At 38.9% G+C, this 13,962-nt stretch overlaps 1 protein-coding gene across 6 annotated transcripts in view; it reads right to left on the bottom strand.

Annotated features, from left to right (window-relative positions):
- ODAD2 (outer dynein arm docking complex subunit 2) overlaps positions 1–13,962 on the bottom strand; it is a 187,378-nt gene that overhangs the window by 40,559 nt on the left and 132,857 nt on the right. For all 6 annotated transcript variants that reach the window (XM_055352423.2, XM_063710262.1, XM_019034304.4 and 3 more), the window contains 2 exons: positions 9,465–9,653; positions 7,656–7,877 (listed from right to left, as the gene is read on the bottom strand). In XM_055352423.2, the coding sequence (XP_055208398.2) occupies positions 7,656–7,877; positions 9,465–9,653 (411 nt within the window). The remainder of the gene's footprint in view (positions 1–7,655; positions 7,878–9,464; positions 9,654–13,962) is intronic.

Raw genomic sequence — 13,962 nt, 5'->3', positions numbered from 1 at the left:
AACCACTTCCCCTCCCAATAAAGGCAGAGGTTGTATAAAAGACTGAATAAAAAAGTAAGCCCCGGCCGGGCGCAGTCGCTCACACCTGTAATCCCAGCACTTTGGGAGGCCGAGGCCGGCAGATCACTAGGTCAGGAGACTGAGACCATCCTGACCAACATGGTGAAACCCTGTCTCTACTAAAAATACAAAAATTAGCTGGGCATGCTGGCACATGCCTGTAATCCCAGCTACTCAGGAGGCTGAGGCAGGAGAATCGCTTGAATCCGGGAGGTGGAGGTTGCAGTGAGCCGAGATCGTGTCACTGCACTCTAGCCTGGCGACATGGCGAGACTCTGTCTCTAAATAAATAAATAAATAAATAAATAAATAAATAAATAAATAAAAGTAAGCCCTAACTATATGCTGCCTACGATTATCCACTTTAAGTGAAAAGACACAAATATGATGAAAGGATATTAAAAGCTATAAAACTTTAGTATGCTAATATTAGTACCCTCTCAAAAAAACCAAGGGTGTCTATATTAGTATCAGAAAATGATTTCAAAACAAAGAATATGACCAAGAATAAAGATGACCATTTTATAATAATACAGATTACAGGCATGAGCCACTGTGCCTGGTCCAGTTGTTTTTTAATTGGAAAAGAAATTCAGTGAGAAAAGGGCAAACGGTTTTTTCAATAAATAATGCTAATATGCCCTCCAAATGAACTTTGATTCATAATTAGTATCATAAAAAAGTTTACTCGAATGGGTCATAGACTAAAAGTGAAAAACCAAAAATTATAAAACTTCAGAAGAAAGCATGAAATCCTTGAGACCATGTGTTAGGCAAATATTTCTCAGATATGCAACCAAAAACACAATTCATTAAAAAAATAAATTGGACTTCACCAGCATTAAAAACTTCTGCTCTTCGAAAGACACAGTTAAGAGAATGAAAGACTAGCTACAGATGGGGAGAAAATATTTGCAAATTACACATATGGTAAGCAACCAGAACGTATACAGAACTCTCAAAACCCAATAATAAGAAAACAACCCAATTAAAAAGTGGTCAAAAATGTGAACACTTTGCCCGAGGAGTTATACAGCTGATATACAAGCACATAGGATGTCCACATCATTAATCATTAGGAAAACTGAAATTGAAATCATAAGATACCATCACATACCTGTTAGAATGTCTAAAATCAAAAAGACTGGCCATACCAAGTGTTGGCAAGGATGCTTTCCTATACAGCTGGTGGGAATGCAAAAATGGCACACTTTGGAAAACGGTCTGGCAATTTTTTAAAAAGTTAAAGGTACACATACCATATGATCCAGCCATTCACTCCTAGGTATTTACCTAAGAGAAGAGGAAGCAAATGTCCACCCAATGACTTGTACATGAATGTTCGTAGCAGCTTTATTTGTAACAACCCAAACCGGAAATAAATATTCATTAACAAATGAAAGGAGGTTGGGCACAGTGGCTTACGCTTGTAATCCCAACACTTTGGGAGGATGAGGTGGGCAGATCATTTGAGGTCAAGAGTTTGAGACCAGTCTGGCCAACATGGCAAAACCCAGTATCTACCAAAAATACAAAAATTAGCCCGGTGTGGTGGCACATGCCTGTAACCCCAGCTACTCGGGAGGCTGAGGCATGAGAATTGCTTGAGCCAAGGAGGTAGAGGTTGCAGTGAGCCCAGATCGCGCCACTGAACTCCACCCTGGGCCACAGAGACAGATTCTGTCACAAAACAAAACTAAACAAAACAAAAAAAGAAAGGATAACCAAATTATGATAATTTCATACAATGGACTACCACTCAGAGATAAAAGAGTTGATTGAGCCACATAAGAATGTGAATTAATACGAAAATAAGTAAGCTGAGTGAAGGAAGCCAAACAAAAAAACCAAGTACTTACTGTAGGAACCCATTTTTCTTAAGTTCTAGAAAATGAAAACTTATCTATATTGACAGAAAGCAGACCAGTGATTGGCCCAGGCAGAGTGGGGCAGGAGACAGGGATTATGAAAGGGTACCAGGAAACTGTGGGTGATCATCATTTTGGTTTGGTAATAGTTTCATGTGTATGTGTGGGTGTAGGCATATATATGTCAAAATCTATCAAAGTGTACACCTTAAAATGTGCATGTGTATGTCAATTATCCCTTAAAGCTGTCAAGATCTCTTAAAATTAAAAAAAAATTGAAATAAAAGCATTTGATGTACATATGATATTAAAGTTAAACATGATGAACTAAACTCTGACTTACTGGACCCCTTCAGTAATCATGAACTTCTTTCTCACTTTACAGGAGAAATACAAATAAAAATTAAAAAGCCAATCAGAAACAAGTCTGTTTATTACTCTATATGTAGTATATATTCATCGATACCAATTGGTTCTATTAAATTATTTAATAGCATATCACCTAGTAAACTCTTCTCGGCACTCCAAGGAATGTCTGGAATGGGAGAAAAACACTCAAAACTACAGCGACATTAAGAGTTTTAATTAACAGGAAATATATTTAGATAAAACATTAAGTATATGGGCACTTAATGAGTGTTTCTAGGTGACCTTAGTATCTAAAATCCGTTTACTTGACTCACAAACATTAACAGTATTTTTTTGTCCCTGTGCTAGGCTTCAAAAACGATGGGTGTGTTTGCGTCTGGGATCATCTTTCTGGCTCTCTGGAACGCCAGTACATGTACTGAGCCTAGGAGGCAGCTAGCCTGTTGGCTGTACCAATTCAGCAGTTCCAATTGAACTGCTCTCCACTTACTCTGCCAATGCTGGACATACTTCTGATTGTATTTGTCTGCAATCTCTTCAATTTCCTGCCTTTCAGAAAGTTATAAGCCATGATGTAGCTTTCACTTGCCTGGTATAGACATTTGCAAAAACAAATCCAATGACACCATGGGGAAAGAAGCTTGATGCCTTTAATAGGTGCTCATCAGTCTTCTAGTTAATCACTTTTTCTGTCCTAGGAAAGGGCTTGCCTTGATGATGAATTTTTTTCCTGCAATTTATTCTTCCCCATTACTCTCCTTTGCTACAGTTTTGTTATAATTAGCAAATAACTTGGATATCTCTTAGACTTCTCATATTTTCCACATAGTTTCCAACAAATCTGCATCCATATTCACAAATTTGTAATGATACAAATCCCTGGGCTGATACATTTGAAAAGGAAGTCTGTGCAAAATCATAAAGAGAATAGGATTGAATATTCCTATCACACCGTATTGGAGGGGATAGATTAACACATTTAGAAGAGATTCTTAACCTCTTCTAAAACACAAGCTGATTTTTCAACATAAGTGGATCAGGAAATCCTTGTTGACCTCTTACCAGTATTTAAACACAAACCCTTTTGAAACTTGCTCTTCCTTTGACTTCTAGAACTCCTGGTTAACCTCTTAACTTCTCCAGTCTAGTCTGACAGCTCTTCTTCCTAGTTTACATGCCCCAAAAGTGAAAATGTAGATATTTCCCAGGCCTCTCTAAACTCTCTGCCAAAAACATCTCATCCACCCTCATTAATGGCTTAATACCCCCTGCTGATAATTTCCGAATCTCTCCACTCTCCACTCTCCACTCTGGAATTGCACAGTCTGGCAAGGAAACCGCTAGCCACTAGTGAGCACTTAAAATGTGGCTGGTGCAAACCGAGACATACTAGAAAACACACAAGAGATTTTGAAGACTTGGGTACAAAGGCCGAGGTGGGTGGATCACCTGAGGTCAGGAGTTCGAGACTAGCCTGGCCAACATGGTGAAACCCTGTCTCTACTAAGAAGACAAAAATTAGTCGGGCATCATGGCAGGTGCCTGTAATCCCAGCTACTCAGGAGGCTGAGGCAGGAGAATCGCTCAAACCCAGGAGGCGGGGGTTGCAGTGAGCCGAGATTGAGCCATTGCACTCCAGCCTGGACGACAAGACCGAAACTCCGTCCCAAAAATAAATAAATAATAATAATATAAAGTATCTTAAGTAATTTTTATATTGACTATATGTTGAAATAACAATATTTTGGATATACACCATGTACCCTTGAACAACAAAAGTTTAAACTGCACGAGTCCACTTATATGTGGATTTTCTTCAGCTTCTGCCACTCCTGAGACAGCGAGACCAACTCAACTTCTTCCTCCTCCTCTTCAGCCTACTCTACGTGAAGATGACAAGGATGAAGACCTTTAGGATGATCCACTTCCACTTAATAAACAGTAAATATATTTTCTCTTCCTTATGATTCTCATAACACTTTTCTTCCTCTAGCTAATTTTATTGTACTAATACATAATACATATACGAAATATGTATTAATCAACTGTTGATGTTTTTGGTCAACAGTAGGCTATCAGTAGTTCAGTTCTGGGGCAGTCAAAAGTTATATGTGGATTTTGACAGTGTAGTGGGTCATGACCCCTAACTCCTGCATTGTTCAAAGGTCAAGTGGATTGGGTTAAATATATTACTAAAATTAATTTCACTGTTTCCTTTTATCTTTTCTTAAAGTGTGACTGCTAGAAAATTTAATATTACATACATGGCTTATGTGACATTTCTGCTGGGCACCGCTGCTTTACACCTAAAATTCAAACTGACTATTCAAACTGAACACATTAGAAACTGAACTCATTATATTTCAGACCCTGCTCCGTCACTGTCAGGATAGAATAAACCTTAGCCTTCAGGAGACAGATACACCGCATTACATCGGCCACTGCTGTTGAGGAAATTGTCTAACAAAGCAGCTAATCCTAGGATCAATTACTTATGAATAGGCGACACGGTGACTCTGGTCATTGTTAAAGAGCCTATCAACATTCGCTCATTGGCAGCTGCAGCAGGAATGTTTGTACAACTGGAAAATAACAAGCATTTGACGAGAAGTCGGCAGCAGGAATTAGGAACAAAGACAGCCAGGGTTTTGCCAAAATACTGGATAAAATTTACATGCATTCGAAGTCAGAAATGTTAGCAGTCACACATGTAGTTGTGACACATTCTCTGCAGGTAATTGAACCACCCCGATGTGCCAAAATTTTTTGCATTACCTGGCTCGTGAAATCTTCCTCTTCATCTAGGCTGAAATCTGGAATCATTTTTTTACTAGGCTTTCCTTTATTCCCATATCCAAGCAACTATCAAATTATGATTCTACCAACACCCAGTATGCCACACCTACATTTTTTTCCTCCTTAAAGAAAACCAGAGAAAGGAAACATAGGTTGTTATTCTTCCCCCATGACCCCACAAGTTCTGGGGCTCAGAACGGAGTAGGAAAAAGAGGTCGAGAGAGACAATCTCCAGGTTGCATATTTCTGCTGGTAACACAGCATGGTAAGGTCTGCCTCTATGTTATTGCAGAGTAATTTACAAAAAAGTACCCTGTTCTTTACAGTTTTCCTCCAGTAGGAGTAAGAGGTTGTTGGAAATGCAAACAGACTAAAGAGAAAGGCCCCCAAGAAACCCAAGGATAATCTGGGAAAGGCTCTAGAACACAACAGACACAATTTTCCTTCTTTGCTTTTTTCTTTTCTGTCCTTCACTCTAATCTTTCTTATTGCCTTTCTTTTTCTAATTCTAAAGTTTCTCTTCACAGAAACTTTCCTAACTGTGTGGGTGGGCAAACACAGTTTGGTCACTTTACAAGGTAGGATAATATTCATAAATGATTTTGGATTATCTATTGGCTTGCATCAGAAGAAATAATTGCGAGTTGCATATACACCAGGCATTTATGTCAACTGAACCATTACATGTACACCTTAGTGCTTTTTTTTTTTTTTTTTTTTTTTGAGACAGAGTCTCGCTCTATCACCCAGGCTGGAGTGCAGTGGTGTGATCTCAGCTCACTGCAACCTCCACCTCCCAGGTTCAAGCGATTCTCCTGCCTCAGCCTCCCGAGTAGCTGGGACTACAGGTGCATGCCTATACATTTTTAAACTTTTTGAGCTTAAACTAACTGACAATTGTCTAAGCATATGCTATATGTCAGACAATTTTACCTGGCTACTTAAATTTTATTTATTATATATTTATTTATTTATATATTTATATATTTATATATTTATTTATTTTTTTTAAGACTGCATACTTAGGTTGTGCAAGTCCCTGTTCAATAAAAGTATGCATAATTTTAAATTAGAAATATCTTCCTTTTTGAAATGGGAACACAGTCATATTGAGACAATGGCCTTTTTAGCATTCCTGAACAACTTGAAGTTAACGTTCCAATGTTTTTTATAATTTACTTTTAAACATTGTTACTTAGTTTAAAAGATGCTTTGGCCAGATTTTTGCTTGAAGAAACTAATCTGGCCTAATTTACATGCCATAAAAACAGATTTATAATGGAAAGGTTGACACATTCAAACATATATTGAGTTTAATTTCAGAAAAATTAACATCATATTCTTCTACTGGAATAGATTTCAAGAACTAATTAAAATAATTGCCTCAAAAATTGCCAATTGGTATTTTAAGAGTACTATTCCTCCTAAGATGTTTCATATCTAGCATATCTAGATTTGACTAGATATGACTAACTGCGGTTTTTAACTCTTTGCTAAAACAACAAGTCCACTTTGGGCATCTATTTTAAGATGTAAATGCATCTGGTTGTCATAGGCTCCAAATGAAGGTAATAAGCAGTAAAATTATATTGTACAAGGAAACAGGCTATAGAAAAGAACTAATATTTTAAATCAATTTTTCCTAATACATGTGAGCTGTTCATGTACTCTAAGTATTTTTATATTTATTGCCAGCAAAATATTCTAGTTGGTTTGCAATGTGTAGGTAAGTTAGAGTCTCTTTACAGAAACTTTCCTGTCTACAGATGCATAGATTTAAACAAACAAACAAACAAACATGTCTTTGAATCTATCTATTGTTGTTATGGTTTAGACTAACAAGCTCCATCTAGTTATTGTTTCAGCCAGTTCCTTTGGTGTTTAGTTGGTGCCTATGGTTGTCTCTATCCTTTATTATTTATGTGTTAAGTAAACACTATAGCCAATAGAATTGTGAGTACTACTGCTTGTCCATATGCTGTACATTTTCTTTCATCAAAAATCAAATTATGGAATGATTATTTTACTAAGTACATTTCTATGCTTTAATTTATAAAAATTCTATCTCCATACAACTTTTCTGCAGCATAAATCATCATAACACACTGGCTGGGCATTGTGACTCACTCCTGTAATCCCAACACTTTCGGAGGCCGAAGCAGGAGAATCACTTGAGGCCAGCAGTTCAAGACCAGCCAGGGCAGCATGGCAAGACCCTGTCTGTATAAAAAATTAAAAGAATTAGCCAGGTATGGTGGCATGCACCTGTAGTCGTGGCTACTTGGGAGGGGGAGGCAGGAGGATCACTTGAGCCCATGAGTTCAAGGCTGCAGTGAACTATGATTGCACCACTATACTCCAGCCTGGGCAACACAGCGAGACCTTGTTTAAAAAGAAAAAAAAAGTCATGATAACACATGGCTTGAATGCAGCCATGATGCAGCAGGCAGGCACTTTTGTGTCTCTGAATACCTCCTTTAGAGAAATCTTAATGATGCCTAAGTTTCTTTCCAGGCTACATTTACCAAACTTGGACTAAACCACAAAGTCATTCAACTGTACCTTTACTGCACCATTCTCATGCATGGTGATGCAGTTATCGGCATCTTCTGAGAGTTGGTACAAGGCCTGAGCTGTCGCCCGATGCACGTTGGTGTCATTTGATTTCAGATAACGCACTAGTGGAGCCACTGCTTTGTGCTCACCGAAGGCCACTCTATTCCTGCCCCACATACAGCAACGTGAAATAGCTTCTGCTAGATGATGTCTCAATTTATTGTTATTCTGTGCAAAGGAAAATGAAATGGGATCTGTGCATTGTAATGACCCTGCAAGATCATGTCTATAAGCATTTTATGTTTATTAACCATTAAGACACCAATGAGTCTAGAGAAAAGGGCCAGCTGGCTGACTACCTAGGTGATGTCTTGAAGGAACTAGTCTTTTTTAGATGGAGTCTCACTCTGTTGCCCAGGCTGAAGTGCAGTGGTGCCATCTCAGCTCACTGCAAGCTCTGCCTCCTGGATTCAAGTGATTCTCATGCCTCGGCCTCCCAAGTAGCTGAGATTACAGGTGCCCGCCACCACGCCTGGCTAATTTTTGTATTTTTAGTAGAGAAGGGGTTTCACCATGTTGGCCAGGCTGGTCTTGAACTCCTGGCCTCAAGTGATCCACTCACTTCGGCCTCCAAAAGTGCTGAGATTACAGGCGTGAGCCACTGCACCCAGCTGAAGGAACTAGACTTTTGGTGGGTCACCAACGGACCAACGTTCAATCTTGAGTTTTCTTCTTATGAACTGAATGCAGTCAGTGCACTGAAAGGTGACCAAGCATCTGACATCAGTCATTAGCTCAAGGCTAGATTTTCTTTAGAGTCAGTCTACTACACAACGCAAAATTACAGATCAGCAAGTTATTTTGTAATCCAAATATTTAAAGAATATTAGATATTCTTAAAGGGATAGCGCACTTAACTGGGATAAGTGGACTGACTGGATTTCTCCACCCTAGGAATACATTGATATCAGTAATACACCTTGGTTCCCTTGCCTCCTGAGAGGGAGAAGAGAGTGCAGCAAATCCGAAGACATATTTTGGGTCTTCCATTTTCCTTTCTGTATTTTTTGATGCAGACGATATCCTTCTTTGTATATGTAATTGCCCTGTAATGGGCATACTATTACTGAATTGGATGGTTTTGTGTTTATTAAGAGTACTGCTCTCTTGATTCAGGCAACAACTTGGTGTCCTTAACTGAATCTGACAGATATTCTTAGGAACTCAAAGTCTTCTAGACCAAGCATCCTTCCAGGGTTTGAATTTCTGCTCTATGACTTTTCTGCCAAGTGGTAGTCCAAGCTATGCTCAAATACCTCTGGTCATGGTGAAGTCATTGTCTCTCAAGACTGCTTATTCTGTCTGGCACAGCTCTGGATAAACAATGCAATGATTGCCAAAGTCTTCTAGCTCAAGAATGCCATCGATTGAAGCTTGCTAAACTGGGGAGGCACATTTGATTTCTAACGTTGGCATGAAGAACCATCGAGAATCATAACCATGATGGTGGCGGTGAAGATGATAGTTAACACTTACATAATAGCACTTGTATTTGCCACTTTACTTGCCAGTGGCAAATAAAAAACAGCTTCTATTTTACAAGGATCTTGTAATACTAACATTTTATAGTTTAAAATACGCTTTCACATATATTAGTCTCAGAGAAACTAAATGAGTTGACCAAATCTCATACCTCATAAGCAATGGGTATTAAACTTGAATCCAGGTTTCTGGACTGCAAATGCATTGTTTTCATCACTACACCATGATATCTCAGGACAATATGCATGTAAAACAAAAAGATTTGTTACTTACTGTATTTGCCAGTTTGGACAATAAAGGAACAACTCCATGATCTGTAATAACAGCTAAATTTTCTTGATCTTTTGCTATGTTGGTAATGGCAGCACATACACTTGCCAGAACTTCTTTGTTATCTGATTTCAGTAAATTGACAATAAGTTCCAAACCACCAACAAAGGAACGAACCATTTCCCCAGCATCCTAGACAAAAATAAAAGTAAAGATGGTATCAAAACTAAACCTACATTTAGGCATTTTTTAAGAGGCAGAAAGTAACAATACAGCTGTGAGGTACATCTTTGGCATGAAAGACTACTTCAACTTAATTTATTTCTATATTATATATTATTTCTACATGTATATGTATAAAGTATGTGTGTGTACATATGTATAAGTCTATATTCATATATAGCACATATAAAAATTCAGTTTCAAAAAATATTTATTGAATAACTATTACAGGAGAGTCACTGTGTTAGCTACTGAGGATATCAAAGTTATTAAAGTACAGTTGATTCTTACTATTTGCGGTAGCTTTGTTCTATAAAGTAATTGCAAACACTGAATCAGCCAATACTAAACTTTTTCTCTTAGGAGAAATATAGGACTAGGTTCCTGCAAGCCTCTGGCTACAACATTTTCATCAGTTGATGGATACATAACCTTGTTTTATGTGTATTTCTGTTTGAAGACACCTGATTTCATATATATTGTTCATTCATTCACATTGAACTCATGGCCAACAGCATTATAGCTCATGCAATGGAGCTTATTTAACACAGATATTTTCTCTTTCAGGCACACCACAGCCTTCTTGCCCTTACAAACCATAGGCAGCACCTCAGCACCACATCTGGGGGCCATTGTGAACAGTGAAATAACCAACAAAAAGCACAAAAATCCAAAAATTATGGCACTAAATGGACTGCAAAATGGACACTTGCTTATAGTATGAGAAATGAAACAAGAAGGCAGAGAATCGCCTTCTTCAGCCTCCACTGAGAACGTGTGCATTGCACGACTCAAATTTTTCACTTCTCTGTGCATGTCCAAGAATGACCATATTGATTAGGGGGTTACAAGTAAATTTGAGCAAGTAGGCAAATTCCCAAGGAGAATTTGTGAATAATGTGGATCGACTTTATATATTCTTTTGCCATGATGTTGCCTACAACTGGTGGGGAAGATGGGCATTAAGAAATTACAAGTATGACAAATAGCACTGGAGGGAGGAGGAGATGAAGAGACTACAAATCCATACAATGAGGAAACCTCAACTAATATAAAGGTTCAAGGGCTGACTCCCCAAGGCCTAAGGGACAAAAAGTTATCCAGTGTGAAAGGGATTCTGGTTGGACAAATCATCATGTTGCACAGATCTGAGAGCGAGAGAGAAGGTGATTTTTTTTTTCTAGTTCAGAATGACTGGAGCATAAAATAAGAAAGGCAGCATGGGAGAAAGTGAGACTTAAGAGGTGAGATCTTGAAGGGTCTCACCTTTAAGATCTTTCAGGGAGCATCTTGGTAAAGGGTTTGGAGTTCATTTTTAAGGGCATTGGAAAGCCCCTGAAGAGGCTGAAGTGTGGGGGAAGGATTTTTTATCAATTTTTTATCTTAGAAGATTTCTCAGAATTACAGGGTGCAGGGTTGGAGTGGGTGCAAAGAATGGTATAGGGAACACAGGGGCTATTTCACTAGACCACATGGGAAGTGGTGATGGTTTGGGGGAGGGTGGTGGTCTATGCCTGGAGAGAAGATTGTGGATTTGGGAAGCTTGCTTGGAGAAAATAGAGATGAGTGATTTGAGATGATTCCCACGTCTCTGGCCCAACTTAGTAGGGCTAATGTTGGAAAAGCTGGGTTTGGTTTGACTTGGTTTGGTTTTCTTGGGGTGGCATATGATATTAGAAGACCTAATTTGAATGAAGTACCCACAGACATTTAAGTGGAACTATCTAGGATGCAGATGAATGTATGGGCTTGGAGCTTAGAAAAAAAAAACAGGCTGGAAGTGGAGATTTGGAATTCATCAGAATAAAGACTGTAACTAAAGCCATGCAAATTAGAGAGTGAGGAGTGAAGTGAGAGTGGAGAGTGAGGTGAGAGCAGGGAGTGAGGTGAGAGCAGGGAGTGAGGTGAGAGTGGGGAGTGAGGGGAGAGTGAGGAGTGGGGTGAGAGTGGGCTCTTTCTGGTGTCCCAGGTGTGGGCCAAGGAAAAGAATTTGTCAGAAGATCTTGGAGTCAGATCTCCACCTTCTCTAAGGTTGTATGGGGGTGAGTGTAATGTCCACCAACTACTTGGCTCTATCACTTTCTCAAATAATAATAATTCACATCTTTTGCATCCCAACGGCGTATCAGGCATGGTACTACGCACTTCACATAAGTTATTTCAGTTAAACCTCACAGGAATCATGCAAAATGGGTATTATTTCCATTTTAGGTTTTTAAAAGTGAGGCTCAAAGAGGTTGAACCTTATAAAATAGATTGTATCCCTCATGAAGGTAGGCACCATGTGTTACTCAACTGAGTGATCATTAGAAACCGTAAATCTGATGATCCCATCTCCATACTCACCAAATTCTTCCACAGCTCCCCCTGCCCTTAGGATAAAATTCAAACTCCACAACGTTGTTTGCAAACCTTTCAAGGTGCACCCCTGGTTTATCTCCCCAGCCTCAACTTCCCTGCCTTGACACCTCTTCTCCAACCTCCCCCACATATACCCTGAGCCAGTGGCTCTCTATATGAGCTAATAATAAGAACCCTGGCACTCATTCCCTGAGAATGTGATTCATTAAGTCTGGGTGGGGTCCATTAAAATATTTGTATTTTTAAAAACTCTCCAGCCAGTATTGGGAACACTACTTTATGAATTAGTCCTTCAGTTTTCTTGTCCTCAAATGTGCATGTCTCCACAAGTCTGCACAAACCTTTTCTGTCTATCTTCCTGTTAGCTTGGGAATTCCTACACATCTTCAGCTGCCAACTAAGGTATGCTTTTCTTCAGGAAACCTTTCCTGAACCTCAAGTCTGGGTTAAGTGGCATCTTCCATAATACCTGGTTCTCCTGTATTACAGCACCTATCACTGCACACAGTTGTGGTTTCTTTGTTTGTCTTTGACCCTGAACTGTAAGTTCCAGGAGGGTGAGGACTCTTGCTGTCTCATTCATTGCTGTATGCCTGGTACCTATGCCAGTTTCTAGCAGTTAGTAGATACTCAACTAACATTCATTGAATTTGATTGTTTGCAAACTCATAGCCTTAAAAGAAAGCTTTCTCTGTGGGTACAACAAACCAAACTAAACTCCTACTAAATGGTGAAGGCAGGACACGAGTCAGGTTCTATGCAAGTGTGAGGGCGAAGCCACTTTCTCTCTGTAACACGTTGCTTTACCTGATTGCTGAGAGAAGTGACAGCAGCAATATTGGTGGGCTGGTTCTCAATACTAAATCTAAATACAATTTCTGATAGTTAGGACATACTTCTAAATTCTGATGTATTCATAAGCTTATTTGGAAAAATAGTTAATTGCCATTCTTTGTAAAATTCTACAATAAAGATTTTTGTGTAATATAAAAGAAATGATTATATTTTCAACTGTTTTCTATACTGTCACTTTATTACACTTCTATGCATTAGGATGCTCTCAAATCAAAATACTATAAACATGAATGTATTAACCTTGAAATATCCAACACTGTTTAATCCTAATTACCCTTTGAGGCAGTTAGTGGTGGTAGTTGGAGCTGTAGTATTTGCATGTCATAGATGAAGAAAACCCAGAGGAATAAATTAACATGTAAAAGGTAAAATGACAGAGTGGCAGAAGCAGGATTTGATTCCAGATCTGTCTGACCCCAGAGCCCCCTCACAATATTGTGATTTGTAAATCCTAATCATATACTTGGCTCAAATGAGGCCATGCACATGTAAATTCAAAAGCAAAAACAGGGGCTCTCAGAATTTCAGGGGACTTCAAAAGCGTAGCCCCAAAGCTCAACTTTTCCAAGGATCATCTTGGTCCAATTGTGTTACTATGAAGGGATACTTTATAAATTACTGGGTAATTTATAAAGAAGATAAGTTTATTTGGCTTATGGTTCTGCAGGCTTTACAAGAAACATGGTTGCCAGCATCTGCTTCTGGTGAGGGCCTCAGGAAGCTTCCACTCATGGTAGAAGGTGAAAGGAAGCAGGCATCACATGGTAAAAGAAAGGAAGCAAGAGAGGGGAGGGAGGTGCCAGACGTTTTAAAAGACTTTTAACGATCAGTTCTGGTGGGAACTAATAGACCAAGAAGAACTCACTCATTACAAAGCTGGCACCAAGGCATTCATAAGGGATCAGCCCCCATGACCCAAACTCCTCCCATTAGACCCCACTCCAACACTGGGGATCAAATTTCAACATGAGATTTGGAGGGGAAAATATCCGAACTATCTCAATGATGTTATAGATGTCAATAGTCTCATACATTTGTCAATGACAAAATCACAGAACTTCTT

This window comes from Gorilla gorilla, chromosome 8, assembly GCF_029281585.2.
Source record: "Gorilla gorilla gorilla isolate KB3781 chromosome 8, NHGRI_mGorGor1-v2.1_pri, whole genome shotgun sequence".
In the NCBI taxonomy this organism is placed as follows: Eukaryota; Metazoa; Chordata; class Mammalia; order Primates; family Hominidae; genus Gorilla; species Gorilla gorilla.
Note: the sequence above shows the minus strand (reverse complement) of the source record. Positions and strands in the feature narration are given on the sequence as shown.